The sequence below is a fragment of the Meleagris gallopavo genome, chromosome 2, assembly GCF_905368555.1.
Source record: "Meleagris gallopavo chromosome 2, MGAL_WU_HG_1.1, whole genome shotgun sequence".
Lineage (NCBI taxonomy): Eukaryota > Metazoa > Chordata > Aves > Galliformes > Phasianidae > Meleagris > Meleagris gallopavo.
Genome location: NC_139405.1, coordinates 82094828 through 82115566, shown reverse-complemented (window position 1 = coordinate 82115566; position 20739 = coordinate 82094828). Strand labels below are relative to the sequence as shown.

The following is a 20739-nucleotide window of genomic DNA, read 5'->3' as shown; positions in this document are numbered from 1 at the left end:
ATGTTTACAATTTCAAAGTACTGAGTAAAGTCTCTAGAAATGCAGTGTTTGACCAGCTTCTTGAAGCATGTACATCTCTATCTTTGGCTGAGACCTAATCATAGCTGTTTCTTTAATTATGCATCATAAAGATCAGGGGAAGGCAGCCTCTTATTATTGCATTTGAGAGTCAGAAAGTCAGTTCTCCATAATTAGTGTGCCACTGAGTGAAAAGGCCAGAAGTCAGATCATTTAAGAATGATGAACTGAACCATAGCCATAGCCAGTACATTCTCCTTCCTTTATCTGAGGACCACATTTGAAAAGTTCTAAAATAGAGTATTTTCTCTCTTAATGAAACACTATAAATCCTTCAATTTGTAGCTTGACATTTCATTCACAAGATGATTTGGAAATTATTTGAATATGATTGTAATTAAAAATGTATATACTTATGGTGAGTTAATCATTACTGTCGTATGCTCAGCTTGACTTTTTCCACCTTAATAATTCTAAATTTGCAGCCTAAATGTCTCAACGAAGTATGTTATTAAAATCCAATGAAGTGAGTGAAAAACTTGGATAGACCTATTTCAAATTATACAGAATTATTAACTGAATCTTTGTGATGAAATTTTGAAAAGATCTTGCTTGGTAATTTTGACATTAAAACGTCTGTATTGCTCAGAGCACCCACTATTCTGCTGGGGCAAAAACTAAGAAACTGATACAAGCAGTTCAGTGCATCTCAGCAAAACAGACTACAGCTACAGATAAGTGTTTTGAAGTAAAAGTCGAGAAGATATTCATTATAACATTTAATAAAGATCTTTCCTTTACCCAACATGTTTCTGAATAAACTTGTTCTTCTTTATTTACCTGTGAATGATCAAATTGAGGATTGTCTTTAGCAAAACAATATTCAAAGCATAAAATGAATTACAGCTTCTATCTATTGATTGCTTAGAAATTTATATGAATTTATATGAAGTATTTCACTACCCTATTGCCACTACTATTTTGCCATGAGGAAGTAACTACGCGTAAAGCATCAATAACTAACAAAACAAGAACTAGGATAAAGTAACGGTTATTAATTATTTGCCTAAAGCTTAAGCAGGATGATTCATTCTTGACATTACTAGTCCTACTGACTGTATCTCTTGTTTATTGTCATAATGGCCATCACAATTTGGGAATGGAATAGATCTGAACAACAGTTATATTAAATGAGCTATACATCTCTCACTATGCTAGGGTAGTGAAGGCTCTCCAGGGAAGCCTGGACCACCTGGACCTCCGGTAAGAGATTTTGGCTTACATTTTTGTGATATGTTAAGAATGATATAAGTAAAATAAAGGAAGGACGTGGAGCTCTTGGAGTGGGTCCAGAGGAGGGCCACTAGGATAATCAGAGGGCTGGAGCACGTATGGGGAAGGGTTGAGGGCTTGTTTAGCTTGGAGAAGAGAAGGCTCCAGGGAGACCTCATTGTGGCCTTCCAGAACTTGAAGAGAGCATGTAAACAGGAGGGGGAATGGCTGTTTACAAGGGTGGATAGTGATAGGACAAGAAGGAATGGTTTTCAACTGAGACAGGGGAGGTTTAGGTTAGATATTAGGAGAAAGTTTTTTACACAGAGGGTGACAATGCACTAGAACAGGTTGCCCAAGGAGGTTGTGGATGCCCCATCCCTGGAGGCATTCAAGGGCAGGCTGGATGTGGCTCTGGACAGCCTGGTCTGGTGGTTGGCCATCCTGCACACAGCAGGGGGGTTGAAACTTGGTGATCATTGTGGTCCTTTTCAACCCAGGCCATTCTGTGATTATGATTCTATGATATCAAGAAGTAGACTGTCTCTCTAAGACATATTAGTTGTGCAGGAAGACAGCAAAGTCTTATTGCAGAATAGTTCAGTATTCTTTTTTTTTCTTGTGATTCATCATTAAATCCAAGTCACCAGTGCCATCTTAGAAATCTGGTCAAATGAATTATTCTAAAAACCTTGAGCACTGAGGTTAATTTATTCACTTTGGATACCTGAGATCAAGTAACCCGGGGAAGTCCATGGAAGGCTTTAAACTGGAGATTAACTGGAACAGTACCTAACACAAAATTAATTATGAAGAATTAATAACTGGATGATCTACAATCCTTTATTCTATATACAGCCTTAGAAATCTCATTCCTTACCATAATTCACGGAATGCTTTGGTTCTAGAATCTAGCTATACTCTAATAATTCTTACATACTCCAGCCTCAACTGCATCCTACTTCTAGCCTGCTGTAGAAAAAAAAATCATTCGCTTCTGCCCCAAATTTAACCCGAGAGCTGACTCTAGCTTAGAGGACTGTACATTTTTCAGTCTTTGCTTCTCTAAATTCAATCTGTATCTCGTGAAAATACTCTAGAGCAAGTGATGGTTTAGAATTCAGGACATTCTCAGAAAATTGGTATAAGGATAGCAGGATACCAGGATAAAAATTGTAGCTAGTAATGCAAGAATAACCAGCTAGATCTGTGACTTTCTGTTGCAGCACAAGCTTTCTGTATCTGCCAGGTTTTGTACATAAAAGAAGTTTGAGAGCAAAACTAAAGTAAAGCATACTGTATTAATTTGCATCATTAATTATGTATGAGAACTTTCTCATCTTGAAGTCTTGAAAGTCTTGAAATATGTAAAGTTTTTAGAGCATCGGCTAAGTTAATTTATGCTGGAAACATGTTTTAGGACTTTATTTTGAGTTTAAATGTCTGCTCTTTTCTTTTGGTTTTCATGTTTTCATTTTTACACACATGATTTGTAAACGTTCGTACAGGAAGAATGGCTAGCACTCATGTTTACTAAGTCCACTTTAAATATTAACTGGCTTGAATTTGAGGAAATATCTGGATATCTTTTTAAAACAAGAATTCCACTTAATAATAAGTTGAACACAGTTGTGTAGTTTGAGCTTTTTGTGCACTAAAAATCATTGGGGCAAATGTAAGTTGGTAGTTCAGCTACTGAATCACTCTTCTTCTTAGTTCTTTACAGTCTTATCCATTTAACTAGAGTATTAACCTAGGTTTACCATTCAAGCTTTTATGTTCTCAAAACACTTGAGGCAAACAAATTAGGTGCTTTCTACTTTTTAGTTTAACACAGATTTTCAAATGGAGATGAAAACAGTGCTGTCATTGCTTCTATCTGTTGACCAGTTATTATATAAGAATGTTGAAATGGAATGTACACTGGGAATTTACAGTATCTGGTTTTGTAACAAAGCAAAAATGAAGTACCAAGCTTACATACTTGTGTATCCTAAGTTCTTACTGAAATGCCTGGAAATGTGGAAAAACTCGTCTAGAAACCATGGTTTTGCTGATGCATGGGACGTAAAACAGGGCAATGGTTCTGCCTCTGTGGTTCGTAGTTGTGGTGCTTACTTGCTATTTATGTTTTAAAGGGTGTGCCTTACAATGAAAGAAATGGAATGAGCAGCTTATATAAACTCCAGGTATTTCTGGTATTTCTTTCTTATATACATAACTTTTCAATCAACACCTAATTTTGGTCCAACTCAACTTTTAAATTTGCTGTTACAGGGAGGTGCAAGTGTCGCAAGTTATCCAGGTCCACCAGGACCTCCAGTAAGTATTTGATAGTAACTTAATTTCTAATATTAATTAAAATAGTAACAGAAGGATAACAGACATTTAACTGCATGTAGTTTTGACGAGTACCATGGAACTGGATTTTATATGTAAGAGATAGAAATTATAACTCATCTAGGAAATGATGTAATAAATGTAATAAATAGTAACATATATAAATGTAGTTTTATGTGTTGATCAAACATTTTAGCCTGGGAGAGTAGCTTATTTTGATTTAAATATTTCGCTCTAAAGCTACGCTGAATATTAAGTAAAATCTGCAAAAAACAGTGCATAACTTGGTATTGGGCTTGACTGAAAGTAACTTAATGTCCTAAACTGCACAATATACTCCTTACAGTTAGTGATGATCTTGCTATGGATTAAATTATTTGTTGGAAATTAGAAACTCATGAATTCGCAGTTCTGTGACTGATTCCTTGCCTATAGCTACAGTGTAGAACGATATGTGAATATGGCAGCAGTACAGAGATTGTGTCTTTCCAGGCAGTAGCTGCCCTGTGCAGATATCCCAGCTTGTTTTGGTTCTTTAAAGCCCAAGGTGTGCTGTACTTATTTAAATCCTCTTTCTTACTAGTGTCATAAGCAAGTTCAGCTGTTTTAAGGCAGAATTAATCAGCTGAGAGGACTGGACTAAGTACTGATTGTAAATGCACTGCATTGCCAATTTACATTTATAATGTATTAATATAGAAAAAAATACCATGTCACTGCGTAGTTCTCTAAATGTATGTCTGTTTCTTGTTTGCTTTGCAGGGTCCAAAAGGAGATCCTGGCACAGTGGTATGTACTTTTTGGTCATAATAGAGATTGCCTAAGTACGATTCCCCTTGATTTATTGATGAAGATTGGGAAACCCTGCGAAGTATTGGAGAGATCATTTTTTTTTAAAATATTACATCCCTTTCACCAGACAAAGTGAGAAAACAGCTATGTCTGCTACTAATGAAACAAGTGACATCTTCAAGTGTTTCCTTAGGGCTTTCAGGAGTTCATTCAGCCGCTAAGCTGACTCTTTATCTCTCCAGCTGTTGTCCTGCCTTCAGGTTGTCACTCCTGAGTGAAATACATAAAGAGAGTTAATTGCTGACCTCTAAGAGTATCTGGCTTCACTCACAAAAATAGCTGTAGTGTTAGCCACAGCTAACTCAGTTTAACTCAGACAAGCCCAAATAGATGGGGCAGTTAACATTTTGAAGATTTAGCTAAGACTTAATCTACCGTGAAGACACACAATCTCCATTCAGCCAGCCTACAGAGGGCTTACAGTTGCTCTTAATGCCTACAAGCTGAATATGTCTTTCTATACCAGCAACCACTTTCTACTCAAGAAGTACTTTCTCCTGTACAGGCTTTGGAAAGTGAAATCTGTCAAAGAATTCACAACATCTGCAGAAGGAATTTGCTGTGTTTTTTTGATTTAACTGAGATAGCTGAAATACTGAAAATATTAACAGTAGTTCAGATTTCTGTGATAAACTGTCTTAAAAAAAAAAGGAAAAAAGAGTAATAGAACCTTCCCAGTTAAACTGATTTCTCCAGTGCAGAAGTTTTCTGGTTTTCATTCAAAGCCTGAAGACTTGCACAGAGACTTCGCCTGTGTGCCCCTTGTTGCAGAGAAAGGTTTGTGCAAGGAATAGAGCTCTGTTCTGATACAGTAAATTGGAGGTTGAACAGAATTGCTTGGATATTAGTTCTGTGGTGGATAGAATATGCTCACAACACGTGCCTCTGCTGTTCCTGGAAGGTGGTGACTTAGAGCTTGAAAGTGGTGACTTAGAGCTGACGTAGGCTTGAAAAAACACAGGAGGGGAGTCTTCCAGATTAATTCTTAGTCAAAATTAAAACAGTATAGTAAAATCTGTTCACCTAACAACTGTTAGCTACTTTGGTAATCTCAAGTTAAATATTCTGCTTTTGCTTACTCTTCCACATTTCTCTTGAACAGTTTAGAGTTTCTAATCTATGCAATCCATTTTAATTTAAAAAAAATCAGGGCGATCCAGGACCAATGGGATTACCAGGTCTAGAAGGACTCCCAGGAGAAAAGGTAAGACTATTAAAGGAGAAGTTCTGGCTTTTTAATGGGTCTGTCTGCAGCTAACTGATTTCTGAAACCTTATTTGAATTTTTTATGAAAATTAATGTTTCTGTGTGAAAAAGATTTGTATATTTATCCACATTCCTTTTTTTTTTTCCTTAAATATACATCTAAATCATTTACTCACCTGATATAAAATTCCATTTTCCACAAATGGAAATGTGTAGAAAGCCTTGTAGTATGTCTCTAATTCTTGTTCTTCCCTGAGCATCATCTTATGCTTAGAGTCTGTCTGCTTGTTTTAACACTTTGGGCATAGCTACAGGTCTGAATCGAAATTTGTACCTGAGTTAGTCTAGACCAAGTATGTGAAAAACTTCCATTAAAAAAAAAAAAAAAAAGACTATTTCAGCTGAGTATAAAGATAGAGGAAATGCTAGAAATAGAAGACACTGATTCCCTATTCCCTACAGTGTTTGATATGAAGGCCCTATGAAGGCAAAGGCAAAACTGATTTCTCAATTCTATTGCTCATTATTCTAAAAAGACCCTTTGTTTCTATTTTACTTTTCTTATTGCACTGCCTGTATGAAGCCATCATAGCTCATCCTGAACTGTGTCACAATCTCAAGAGCCTTCTTGTTCAAGTGTGCATTCTGGTCCTAGGAAATTACTTTTTCCTTGAGCTGGCAATGTCTCAGCATTTCACTTATCAGTTATGTAGGCTGATACAAACTTAGAGTAAAGGTTATTATGAAATGCTAAAAAAATTAAGCTTTTTGTAAAGCATAAAAAGCCCACTAGAGAAATAAAAAGGCCCTGAAAACATGTTTTCTGTCAGCGAAGACACTTTGTTTTGATTTTACCCGTATCTTTTAAGTATAAGAAGAAATAGTAATCTTTTGGCAATTCAAACACTCCATTTTTGGGAATTGTAAGCTATTCTTAATATGAATATAATACTTAATACTTTAATACTTAATACTTTAATAATATAAAAAAATACTTAATATAAATATAGTTTACTGTGACATTTTTCATCAAAAAGCCATATAATCAAAAGTTTATCCATACTATTACTGTGTGTTTCTACTACTTCTGCAGAGATTATAGGATAACAAACCAAGGTAGGTGACTACACTAGGTGTTTAAATTAGATAATTCTTGCTCTGGAAGACTACAATTTACAAGCAATTAAGGACAACCTAATTTTAGCATGAACAAACACAGGAAGGTATTACAAACCTAACAGAGACAAAATGGGGACAAGAATTAAATAAAGGGAAAATGTAACAGAACAGATTGTATAAACAAGCTAAGTGAATGCTTGGCCATTTCCCAAAGCCAAAATACCCTTTCTTTAACTAAATTTAGTCTGAATTCCACACTTCTGGTGCAAATAAATTAACAGAATCCGAGTCTGCCTGCCATTCCCAACAGTACAGTGCATGCTGGCTTTTAATTTAGAGCTACAAGATACATCAGTGCAGCAGAACGCCTTATTGCATAGACAGTGCTGGCTGTAGTTCTGTGATAATGTCATGAGCTGGCTGAAAACATTTGTGTCCTCAGGATAAAATTAGCTTTCCCTCAGCTATGCTGACACAGTGATTTTGCAGTTGTGCTGTGCATCACATTGCTAAATGCAGTCAGGGCAAGGGGAAAAAATATCAAGGGAAGTGCTGAGGATTTCTGGCTTAACTCTCACACACTGCCAGCATCTAATGAACCCCACTGTGTATATAAATTCTGGTTACGGAATCACCATGCAGCATGGAGGCACTGCTGAAGCCAATGAGCCCTGCTAAGTACCACAAGTATTTGACTGCTCTAAAGGTGCTCATAAATTTTTCACTGAGAGGGAAACTTGTTTTATGTGACTTCTCTTTGTCTCCTGAGCAAGAGAGGTTGAACTGTGAGCAAGCTTTTCCCTCTGGACCCAAGGTCTCATCTGTTTTGGTTTGGTTTCATTTGGTGATACTGCTCTGATCTGCTTTATTACATGGGCAGTGTGTCAGAGTGAATGTACCCTGCAAGGCCATGCACTTTTCATTAACTAATCCCTTTGGGCTGGTAAGCAAATCGGAGAGCACTCCTAATTTGTAGAGCTTACTCCCAGTTGCCAGTGCAGGGAAACTGGCTGCCAGCCTCTAGCTCCTCAGCCAGGTTCAATTTATTTGGTTCAGAGTTAGGTGTTATGTAGGCAGTGTCAAGTTTTTAGTACTGCAGTTGTTCTGTCACAAATGTAATAGGCGGCAAGGTTTGAAATATGTTCCTTGCTGTTGTCATGAGGTCTGAAAACCCTAAATGTAAAAACAAAACAGAATTTGTATTCATCTGTCTTGAACAGTCCTGCACTGCATTTCTTAGTCTAGTGCTGCAGAGTTTAGTCAGAGTTTAGAAAACTCTGAGAAGTTATTGTTACCTAGAATTGATATCTTTCCCTATACTGTAGCTCTGATGTGAGGCTCTCAAAACTGTTTATAGACATTAACTTGTCTTCTCTCTATGCTATTTATAATGTAGTTAAGTGTTTCCAATTACAAGCATTATTGCTTTATCACCTGAACAAAATGATGAGAATGACACAAAACATCTCCTCAAGCTTTTCTACTCAAAACAATGTGACTATAGCTATGCTGGCAGAGCTTTTGCAAAACAAAAAATATCTGGGCAATGTAAACTCAGCTCAGAAAATATTCTCCTGTTTGTATGGCTTCAGCTGTGTCAGGGCTTTCCTGACATGATTATAGAAACCTGGGGTCTGATCTTCTTACATTTTTAAACAACGTAATGCTAGCAAAGTGCATTTTTACAGATTGGTGCATGTCAGCAATGGGATAGGGTAAATCTTGCTGTAGAGTTTCACCTCTGGTCAGCTCCGTCCATCTGCTTTGACTTATAGTCTTCACAGGAGATAAAGATGAATTTGCACTCACACCTCATCAACTCCAGCACAAAATCCATTATCTTAGCTTAAATTATTGATGAAGGTATCTCTGTGATAAAGGAAACTTTGTGCTTAAAAGACCACAGCACAAGCAAATCAAGGATACTGAGTTGCATGAAAAGGCTGAGAGCATAGCAGGAAGGCAAAAGTTTCTTTAAAAGGTGAATCTTAAATAGGAGGGTCTTGATAGGATAGTGAATTGCAATGTGTTAATTTTGCTCCTTGTCAAGACCACAAATGATTATTACTTAAAAAGCCTCAGATAAATCATCCCTTTTCAAGGAAGGGCTCAAACAGAATGTAAAGGATAAGGTGTACGTTATGACAAAAGAAGCTAAACAAAGGATTTCTGTTACTTGCTCAAGTCTGTAAAATGAGTGTCAGAGCTAAATGCTAGCGTTTAGCAGAGCCTAGCTCTTGTCCTCAATTTCAGTTCACTGCATAATTCTTCCTAAGGTTTTAATCAGGATCCATGAATGAACTCCTGTTTTCAGTGTTACCATTTAAACAATGATTTATCTTTTCTTCAGGGTGACCGTGGACCAGCTGGCACACCAGGAGTAGCAGGGATACCAGTATGTATATTCATTAAAGAAATCTCATTTTGTTATAAGAACCTGAAAAAAAGTCAAGCAAGGTGCTTAGCTGTAATCTTACTCATTGTTTCTGGGAGCTCTTAACAAGTGACATATGGGCAGATATGAAAATGGCATATTTTTCCTAAAAGAATTAGAATTTTAAGACTTCTGAGGGCTCGGAAATGGAGTGAATACGTGATAAAGCTTGAATTTGAAGTTGCATATTCTCATTTAAGAAAGATTCTTCTCATTGCCTCAGCTTTATAGAGATAAATTATAAAGTCATTTTCTGTGTTCCTGGGCATACATAAATTTCCAGGCATCTTTCTATCACAAAGAAAAAATATGAACATTAGTTAATGCAATCCACAACAATCTGCATTTCAGATCAATCAAACATTTGCTTTAAGGGACATACTTTGATAGTTATTTACATGTTGTATTCAAGAAGTTTCTGAAAGTCATCCTGAAGCTTTGTTGTAGGTGAAAGTAAGTGTAACTAATGATAAATTGAAATTATAATTGTTCATTTGTGTTCCTAAAGGAAATAAAGATAAATTTGCTTTAGATTGCATTCACAGTTTAATCAATGTATATATATTTGTATTTCAGGAGGCAGTATGAAGCTATTTATATTCAAATACATTCATTATTAAATTTGGACAGCTACCAATCCATTCAAGAGCTGTGTTTAAATTATAAATGTGTTTCATGAAATAAAGAGAAGTCTGTATCTATGCACTCCCATTTCCGTTAGCACCTAATTTAGTGTATTTACTGTGATTTCTAAGAGAGAACATTAGCTTAAGTAGCTTAATGTAGTTAAGTTCTCCTAAAACAAGGTAAAAAGTCACATTTAAAGGAAGAAGATAAGTACTTCTCTGAGTTTTATAGCCCATGTAAGAGTTTCAAAGTTTGTTGCTCTGTAATGTATTATACATACACTGTGAATCAATAATGCATTAGCTAGTTAGGCTCATCATAATTGTTCATTCCCTGTGTATTTCCCACTGGGTATGTTTCAGGTCTTACTGTTGTTGCTTTCTATTCTAGTTGAATGTGAAATAGTTATTGACTTTCTTTCATCACTGATGAAGTTGCGTTCTATTGCTTACATTTAACTCTAGTAAGATCCATTGAAAAGAAATTGCTTTACCATTTTATGCTAAGAAGTTCCGTTTTTTTAAGATTTATTTTTTCTCTTTTAAATCATTGATTGAGCTGTAACGTGAGCATTTCACTCAAATGTATATCCTGTCTTAGTTTTGACCTAAGATAAATTGATGTTTTACTTCATAGCAACTTGAATTTCTAATATTCTCTTCTTGCAGGGAAAGCCAGGATCTCCAGGGTCCCCAGGGTTGCCAGGAGAACCTGTGAGTACAGATTTGAGTTCTAGACTACCATGCTAATACAAAAATATATTGAATATTGGATGCAAGATTTTACATGCAGATTCATTTGTGTTTTCTTTTTACTTAGGGTGAAAGAGGACCCATAGGAGACACAGGCTTCCCTGGGCCAGAAGGACCACAAGGAAAACCAGTAAGCAATTTTATCTACATTCATTAAGAAAACATGCATCTTAGTTTATGACAAGTTTCAAATGAGAGTATGTCCTGTTTTGTATTGGGCTTGATAACTTCTGAAGAACATTCTAGAGTTACAGTGCTCAATATAACCATCTAGTCAAGAATTCTTTTCATATAGAGTGTGATGTATTTATGTTTTAGTAGCCAATGTTACTGAGATCCTTTGGAGGTAACTGAGATCATTTTGAATGTCACTTGGATCCTGTTGACTTGAATGTTCCTTTAGCAGTTTTTCAAAATGAGAATATTAACCCAAGAGCTCAGCACACTCTGTTGAGTACAGGGCAACAAAATGCATTCATGGTTTCAATTATGCAGAGAACTGTTGGCTTCATGACTCTGTATACACATTATTGTTCTTTTACTGGTAATGCAACATCATGTCTGAAGCACGTACTATTCTCTGAGAATATGTTTGATCTGACCTCCTTATTTAAAATGCACTGTAGTCAGCAGTGTATTGTAGCACTGTCTGAGCTAGTTTAAAACAGACTACTTCATATTCCAGAAGTAATTCAGCTAGGATAGCTCAGAACTATCTTCCCCGGAGCACGGTGTTGCAGTGACAAGCAATGAGAAGTGCACCATTTTGGATTATAACCACATCTCCACTCTATTCTTCTGTCTTGAAAGAGACAATTTTTGTAATTTCTGCAGCAAAGTGGCCCAATTTAAGGAACATCTTGAAAATCTGTATCACTAATAAAATTTTAAAGTGCCTGCTTTCATGAGCTCTGTCAGAATGCTACAACAGTGAGCTGCTCTGCAAGAGAAAGTGACTGAGCTGAGGGCAGGAACAAGATGGGGTCATGGACACACCGGCAAGAGATGCAGGTCCACAATGACCTTAATCATTCAAAACCATGTTTTGCAGTATGAAAGGGAAGGAAATATTGCTGGTTTCTTTGCCTATCCAGGTCTTCTTTTTCACTCATGCAACACAGCTCTAAGTTTTCTGTGTATTCAGGTTCTGGCCTTGTATATCCCATCAAAATAAATAGTGACAGAGCATTTATCCTGCACTTACCTGGTGTTGAGCAATTGTTAAATTACTCTGTGATATTATCTGGCCCATGCCACCCAGCACATTCTGAGACAATGTCATGTTCCAGGCTGGGGGAAAACGTGAGCCTGAGGCTACTTTCAGTGTGCATTTTGAATAAGACTGCCCTCTTTTGGGCAGGAAAAAACGTTTCGACCAGCAGGTGGAAGCTGTGGCATGTCACAAGTCCTAATGGCCAATGAATAGATCTGGACACTTATTACTGAGGTCCAAACTCTGTAACAGCAGGGGCTAATAGGGCATTTAGGGCTAATGTCTACCATAAAATGAATCTCTTGTCATTGTATAATGAACTAGGACTTGTAGAGTATCTGTACAGCTCCATATTCCACATGTTTGCAGAATTTTGCTGTAGCTGGTCATTTAAAGTTGCATGTTCATTGTAATTGATACTTGTCTTGTCACTGAAGATATTTTTTGCACTGCTCTCTCAGTTCAAATGTAATCTGCTTGCCGTTCAGCATGGCCCCAAGCTTTTTTGCAACGCATTCCTGAAGACTGTTTGTGAGTGTTTCAACACTGTAACCATGCAAACTTCTGACTGCAGCTTTAGAATGTGTACTGATACCATCTCTAACCAGTGAGCTTTACACCTTGTTTTCAAAATACATATAAATAATTATTAAAATATGATATTTTTTTTTAATAGGGAATCAATGGAAAAGACGGACTGCCAGGTCCTCCGGTAGGAAACCGTGCTTTTGCATTTTAGTATATTTAATTGTTCACAAATAATGCAGCTGTTAATCCTAGTAGTTGTTTTCAGTTCAGCTGATAGATGAACACACAACAAAGCCTTTAAGCAATATATTTAAACTCTTTCAAAAACAATTTTTCAGGGTGCTGTGGGGAGGCCAGGAGACCGAGGGCCCAAAGGAGAACGTGTAAGTCCCTTGCTTTAATAACTTCTTTCCTTTTGTCTGAGTATCCAAACACCTCATTAGCACATGTTTTATAGTCACAACCAACATATTAATTTTCTGTGAACTATAGGTGACAAAAGCATCCCATGAACCACAGTGAGAAACTGAATTGCTTTCTGCATTTAGAGAAAAACACCTTTACAGACCTTCTAATGCAGATGACCTGGGCAGTGTAAATTGTTGATGAAAGTTAGAAAGTAGATAATCCCCTTGTGTGTGATGTAGTCAAACTTTGAAAGTTATAAAGCTTTCCTCATTTCATCCCTGGTATCTTTGCATGTCACAAATGCAAATGCAATAAAGCAACTCAAGTGACAGTGGTCTTTGTAGCACAGTTTAGTTATAGCTGTTAATAAGCTCTGATTCACTGGAAATAGTACAGATTTGGAGGACAGATGGGTGATAAAAATGGTAGATAACTTCCTGCTTTCATCCTTACCTTTCTCTCCATCTCTTTTTTTTTTTTTCAATCTTAGCATGTCATGTAAATACAACTTGTGACTGTAACTACACTTTTATCATTTTATCAGTTAGTGATGTTTCAGATTTAAATAAAGTTTACCAGTACTTGCTGTAGATTAAAAATCCAATTCATGCCATTTATTTACTCCTCATAAATGTGGATTCTAGATTTATCTTGTAATAATGCAGGCCTTTCCTACTGTTGTTTGCTCCTTATGGTGGAACTTGACATAGCTTAAGTGATGCAAGGACAACCGGTGACCCATAAGAGATGTCAGCTGTTTGTTAACTATCTGAATGTATGACTTGCTGCACTCTGCTCCACAGATATAGCTCAGTGAACTAACAGCTAATATATTAAGCCCTTCTAAAAGATTTAATTCATTGCAAATAAAACAAATTTAAATTACATCTCAGCCCATGATAGAAGCTAGCCAGAGCATCAACATTTAGTGTATTTTATTTGCAGAGAAGTTACTCATTTGAAGTGCATGTGTATATCTATTGTTTCTTTGATTAACAGGTTTGAATACAGGCAAAAATAAAATATTATGCACCTAGGGAAATTTGAAGGAAAAAAAAAAAAAAACAACTAATACCCTATGCCTGGGAGAATTTGAGCACCCAAATTCTGCCTGTACCATATTTGACATCTCTAGATGTATGAAGTCTATAAATGTTCCCCACCAAAATTCTCTACTAGAAATCTGGGTTGCAGGATCTAGCTACATTTTGTCATTGGCTTCAACATTAAAAGTCCAAGAAAACAAAACATCACTTGCTGTGTTTTCAGAGACAAGGATCAGCCTGTAAATCATTAGTTGTCTAATAAAAATCAATTTCTAAACAAGAAAAATGTTACTCTTTAGGATTCTTGGCAGTTCTTCCCAGTTAGTTCCAGTGTTTGCAGTGGTTTTCTTTATGATTTTATTTTACTCAGGGAGATCAGGGTATTCCAGGAGACAAAGGTCCACAAGGTGAAAGAGGGAAGCCTGGCCCATCGGGAGAAAAGGGGGCCATGGGGCCTATTGGGCCACCAGGAGACAGAGGCCATCCAGGATCACCAGGTCATCAAGGTCCTCCAGGTTCACCAGGCCCCCCAGGTTTCCTGGTAAGAAAATAAAAAGTTGTTGTTAGTTGCTTGTGAAGTCGGAAGAGATGAAGGTAGCATGTGTTGAGCAGTGGGAATTCAATCAAGCAATGCTACATTGCCATAAAAAAATAAGATATCACTGAGATGACTAATATTTGCAAATGCCGAAGAAAAATAGTCACAAAATGTGATTCTGGGTGTCAGAGAAACAGGCATTTGAAAAGACAGTGAAGTACTTCCTGTCAGCTGTATATACTTTGGTTTGTCTCCATGTAAGCATATGTATGCACAGATGTGGTGAATTCATTTCAGTTATTAAGAGGCCCTGAATCAGATGGAATAAAGGTCTAGAAATCTTTTCTAACTAAATTACTGGTCCTGTGATACAGTTTTATTTCATTGTCTTTGCACGAAAGTTGTCCCAGTGGGGGTGAGAAGTTGGGAAATGTTATACAAAAGGCTGCTGAGGTAAAGAAACGTCACTGGGCTTCCTTACGGTCCTATGCAAATTATTTTCATAACATGTACATGCTGGTCATCCAGATAGGTGACTGCCTTTATAATATTGTAATTTATTTGCAGTAAAGTCAACTTTGTACCTAAGTGAGTAAAATAAATGTTAGCATGCTTAATTTTAGCCTAATATTTAATTTAATAATTAATAAAAATCAGCTCGGAGCTGATTTCAGCTTTTTTTTTTTTAATTATTATTTTTGTAGCATCATATAGTGTTCTCTGCATGTATCTTCCAATATATATCACCTTTTTGTTTCCTCATCAGACTGATACTGTCTCACTTGAAGAACTAAAAAAATATATCAAACAAGAGGTTCTTAAGGTTTTTGAAGGTAAGACAAAGAAGTCTTGTGTAGCTAGATGCAAATCTTAAATTCTGTTCTAAATGTTTTTACTTTCCAATAACTTTTTTATACATTTCTTTACATCATCTAATTTACATGGTACATAGTACTTGCTGAGTTGCTATAGGTATGCTTGGCTGCTGTTTGTCTACTTAGTACAGTTATGTTCAAACAGTTATAAGTTGAAATATGTTACGCAGTGCTTCCTTATGTAAAAGATTTGCATTAAAAGATAGTTTGCTATCAAAGATAAGCATGTGTCACTCCAACTACACATTGGTACATATTCCATTTTGTACATCTCACCAGCTGTTGCCAGATATCTTCTGGTTTTGGCTTTGTTTCATTTTTTCTGTTTTCTGTCATCTTACTTTGTTTTTCTTTGTTTGATACTCACACTCTTTTTTTCACTGAAATTCTTATCTTAAATCTTAAAATTCCACCAGAGTAAATGCCAGATCAGGTGTGGAATGCTTAGTTAGGTTTCCAGGTTAATTATGGAGGTCTACATCCAAGGAGCACTAAAATGCTTTCACACTGTTCATGCTGAAATCTCTGCAGTAGTAATGTTTGCTGAGTTGTTTTCTTTTTCTGTTGTTGTTTTGTTTATTTGTTTTTACAACTTCTTCTAGGGTTTAAGCACATCCCAAGAACTGTTCACATTACTCGAGATCTACCTTGGGGTTTGATATGAGTTATAAAGATACCCTGTCATAGGGATGTTAAATGCTAATTATTCTGTCTTCACATGTTTTAAATACTTCCACAAACAGTAGTTAGAAGTCCTTACTGAACTACATCAACAGAATACAATACAAATTTTGTGCAAATTCATTGAGATTATCGCAAAGGGTGAGGACTCAAATATGAAGTCAGTTGGAACTGGTACTTGTTGGAGCATTTAATACCCTGAACTATTGACATTTAGGAGAATTAAACATCTTACTTCCAGAAATTTACTTGGCTGGAGCTTTGGGAATTTTTTATTATAATGTATTTTGTGAACAGATTTCTTACCATTTTTTTTTTGTGTCCTTTGTTATTGAAGAAAGGATGGCTCAGTTTATGTCCCAGTTGAAGTTGCCTGCTGCATTGCTTGCCTCTCAAGCTCATGGGAAACCAGGACCCCCAGGAAAAGACGGCTTACCAGGGCCCCCAGGAAAGGATGGTTTGCCAGGACCACCTGGGGAACGTGGGATTCAAGGTAGGAATTCCAAATAATGGCCTCATAAATTATATCTTGAAATCTTTATACACTTGCTAATGATTATTAAATAAGCCAAGATTACCTACCTAGCTTTCTAATGATTAACTTTTAAAACCGTACTTATTTTTTTCCAGACTAGATCTAAGTATTAACCCATAGTAAATGTGTGGATTTTACTGATTTAAAACTCCTAATCAGTGCATTTTATTCTAATAAATGATAAAGTTAATCACTGACAGATGTCTAAAACTGGCAGATATCTGGAGTAGTGTAGAAATCTCCAAAATAATTGAACACTTCAGAAAAAATAAGCCAGCACTCTGTTGTAACTATTTACATTATGTCCCATATTGAGAGACCATTTAATTTAAGAAACAAAATTTGATTTCTGAGTGCTTTCAGCTCTGATCCTGAGACAGCACATGGGAGGAAAAATTGAAGGCAATTACTGTTCTTTAACAAGCAGTGAAAACTGAAATATTACAATACACATTCTTCTTATTGTGAAGTAATCTATTTTCACAAATCAATTTCAGAGTGATCAGGTTTTCATTCTGCCCCATATGGTAATTTGTAGAATGCAATGCAGTCAGACAAGACAGTATAGGATTCTCATTCCACTGAACTGTCCTTCGTTGCAAACTTATCTTCAAGGAATCCAAGATCATCATAACTGTGTTCTAATGTAGGCTCAGCTTATCCACAATTAAAAGAAAGAGAAAAAAAGAATAAAAGAAAAAAATAATTTACAGATTAATAATATTTTGTGGGCAATATGTAAATTGCAGTTTATCTGTAGGTAGTTCTTTATTATTATCTTTTGTTAGTTTGGTCTGCTCTGGAGTCAGAGCAAGTCAGACTGGAATGAAGAACATGAAAGCAAAACTGAAGATGTGTGGATCCTAAAGCTATCAGAAGAATAAGGACTTACTAACATTGATAAGCGCAAACCCCTGACAGAAGCTCAGAATGAGAAGAACAAGAATAAAGGATCAAGGAAAACAGTAAAAGTGTTAGAATCTTACAACACTGACTTCATCATTAACTGAATATTCAGATCACTGTAAACAGTAGACTTTTATGTCAGTGGCAGATTTATCAGTGATAATGTATGTGGTGAATAGTCTCAGGTGCTTCTGGGAAGTAGAGCATTGTACTAGGCTTCATTTCCAGCTAGTGAGCATCAAGAGTAAAGATGATAGCTATGCTTGAAAAAAAAAAAAAAAAAAAAAAGAAAATAAAGCTGCTTTTTTGTGCCTTATGCTTAAGTAAAGGTAGTACACAGAATTCCCATTTCTTTTATCAATATACTCAATACTCTTCTTACGTTACTGAGAGTTAAACTAAGTGAGAAGCATTTACCTCTCTTTTTCTATAACTATAAAAGAAAATTACTTTTTTCCATTTGATATATCAAAAGATATATGAAACTGTACTGCAAAGAAGGAAAGAAAACCAAAAATTTGTCTTACCTCCTTATTACACTATAAGAGAGCTTACCGTGAGAGAAGCACACTTACAAATACAGTTCATGCATTTCCCAGTAGTGCCTGTGCGTGTCATTGTTACCACCAACAGCTACAACAATTTCACATCTCTGAGCAGACTGAAAAGCATCCTTGCATATTTCAGTTCATTTTCAACCACAAAGGACGAAGCAGACAAGACTGTGTTACAGGAACTTGTTCAATTGACTGCATTTATTTAACTGGATATTTTAACCCTAATTTATATGTTAATTGCAGTCCTTTAGAGAAAACTTCCTTGTGAGAGTTTTGCAGCCCAGAGATGTATTGTCTTTTATGTTAATCTGGTGCTTTTTCTCAAACAAAAAGACACGTTCAACCTAATTAAGCTTCACTATTTCTATCAAAATAGCACCAAGGAATTGAATATCCCCACACAGGAAAGAAAAATACTGTCTGATAAATAGTGAAAATTCCTTGTCTTTTTTGTTGACCCCTGTTATAAAATGTATGTATTTTAATACAGTTATTAACTTACATGTTGGAAGCATCTAGAAATTGTGGTTGACATCATGAACCCCTTGTAGAGGATGTTGTCCAGGCACAGTCACTCTTCTGAAATAGCTGCACTGATTTAACTTGTTACCTCCTGTAAACTGCTTTTTGTTTTGTGGGGTGAAGTTAACTTGGTTTACTTTGACTAGACATTCAGTTGCTACCTCTCAGCTGCAAGGTTGCTTTGCAGTTTTTTGCTTTTAAGATTGCAGTGATATGCAGAGTATTTGTGCAGTGTAATACTGTGGATACTTCAGAACCAATGTTCTTTGTCACATTAGTGTGTTTGCTTATGTTTGTATCAAAAATCCTCTGATTTCTCTAGATACTGGCAGGCTGGTTTCAGCTCTCTGTAGAACAAGGTCTCAGTAATGTAGTTAGAACACTTTTGGAGCTGTTTAAATGTGATGGCTTTTTACTTTCATAACGCATAGACACAAACTTGCATCATTTCCAAGTAAAGCTGAGAGTGTTACGACAGGGACGTTCTGACTGTCAAATTTATAGTTCTGTTATCACTGAACCAAAAGCTTTATTTTAGCTGTGGCCGCTCAATCTATGAACACAAGGAGAATGCTTCTCTCTTAACATACATCCTTGCTACATACCACTACCAAGTGTTTACCATATTACCCATCCTGGGTACATGTTTACATGCAACTTTTGTGTTGCAGAAATTATAACAAAACTTTTAGAACCTAAGTGAAAGGCTTTGCTAAGATCTTTTGAATTGAGCAGTTCCTCTTACTGGAATTGTAATTCTACCAGTAAAAATAGACATGTGCCTTTACGTTAAAAACAATAAATCAAAATCTAATTTAAGTGTTTGGTAATATTTTTCTTTAACTATGTATGAGTTTGTCACTTTAAGCTCAGAGAGAAGGTGATATTACTTCTAGAAGAGTAATCATGGACCTAGTTCTGAGTAAATATACCTCATTTAAAATCCAATATTTTACTGCTAAGGTTACATATTGCATTGTTAGACTGCTTACGTACAGGCCTGTTTACTAATATGCTTATATTTTGTTAAATAAAGCCTTATTTTTAGAAAACATACCTGGAAATTTTGTATTAACTTTCAGTGTCAACAGAACATCTGCCAGTATGTATCACCTACAACTTTGCATATATATTCAGATACAGCCAGTAATTGTTTACACTACCCTTGTTCATACATTTGCATAGTCAGGCTGCTGTTTGTACTACTTTTTTTTTTCCTTATTGTCTTGAATTCCATTGTTGTTTGCAGAAACTTTTTATCTATCTCAATCCCTTTTCAACTGCATTGTGTCAGATATCTACAGTAATGGTTATCATGGACTTTGTAAATGTGATGCATCGTAAATGTGATTTCTCTCTTTTTCCCAAAACAATGATTAGTGACAGCACTACTTTGTAAAATTACAATTAACTGGGTTTGTAGTGAGAAATGTACTGTAATTATCTATTGTAAACTAAGAAATACAGAGATCTATAATAAATAGGAAATGTAATAGATCCTGTGGTTGTGTGATTGAGCTTCTCAAGCAGTAGCCACTACTATGTGTTACACAAGGTTTTTGAAACCAACCAACTTGCTGTAGTTATAAACACTGCTACAGTCATTGAGGAGAAAATCAGTGGTCACAGCTGAGTACAAACACATTCACATTGGCTTTTCTGAGTTCTTATAGCCTGTGTGCCTATATGCTTTATGCACTTCTGTTTAACACAACTGAGTAACCAGAATGCATGATTTGTTTGTTTCTCTGTATGTTTTTAAACACTTTATTTCCATTTGTTGTGTTGTGCATGTCACCCTGCATGCCTTTCATAATGTTTTTGCCTCTGTGGAGTGCTGAGATAATAAAGGATACTTGATACACCATCTCGAAATCCAGAATGCCACCTGCTACCAAAATCTGTAGTAAGCCTGCATTTAACAGAAAGTTTGAGTACTGTGTACCTTTCCTCTTGCATTGTGTCTGTTGTAACAAGCCTGCATTTGTACCCACAGCAACTGAAATAGTTTCCTTCTAGATTGCCGTGTAAAGTACCACTGTTGCATAGACTGCAGTACACTGACACACAACCTTTGCCTTCTATCTGCTGGTCATTCATGAGACAGTAGGTGGACTGACTCCACTATGTTGACTGGTCAGCTGTGCCTCTTCTCTTTTAATTCAGAATAAGCTACATCTCTTCACAAGAGGAAGTTTCTTGTGTGACATATGGGATACAGGAAATAGACTGGTCCTGGAACCAGAGCTAATTTAATTCCAAGTGTGATCAGAAGTTGGCAAAATAATCTTTAATATTTGTCACCTTACA

At 36.1% G+C, this 20739-nt stretch overlaps 1 protein-coding gene across 7 annotated transcripts in view; it reads left to right on the top strand.

Moving 5' to 3' along the window:
• COL19A1 (collagen type XIX alpha 1 chain) overlaps positions 1-20739 on the top strand; it is a 189253-nt gene that overhangs the window by 160184 nt on the left and 8330 nt on the right. For 6 of the 7 annotated variants that reach the window (XM_031552582.2, XM_085217827.1, XM_019613188.2 and 3 more), the window contains 13 exons: positions 1237-1281; positions 3429-3479; positions 3568-3612; positions 4393-4419; positions 5633-5686; positions 9158-9202; positions 10537-10581; positions 10688-10750; positions 12510-12545; positions 12700-12744; positions 14186-14356; positions 15120-15186; positions 16247-16402. In XM_031552582.2, the coding sequence (XP_031408442.2) occupies positions 1237-1281; positions 3429-3479; positions 3568-3612; positions 4393-4419; positions 5633-5686; positions 9158-9202; positions 10537-10581; positions 10688-10750; positions 12510-12545; positions 12700-12744; positions 14186-14356; positions 15120-15186; positions 16247-16402 (850 nt within the window). Of the gene's footprint in view, positions 1-1236; positions 1282-3428; positions 3480-3567; positions 3613-4392; positions 4420-5632; positions 5687-9157; positions 9203-10536; positions 10582-10687; positions 10751-12509; positions 12546-12699; positions 12745-14185; positions 14357-15119; positions 15187-16246; positions 16403-17232; positions 19482-20739 lie in introns of those variants that run through there. The other variant, XM_010707759.3, reaches the window with a different exon arrangement.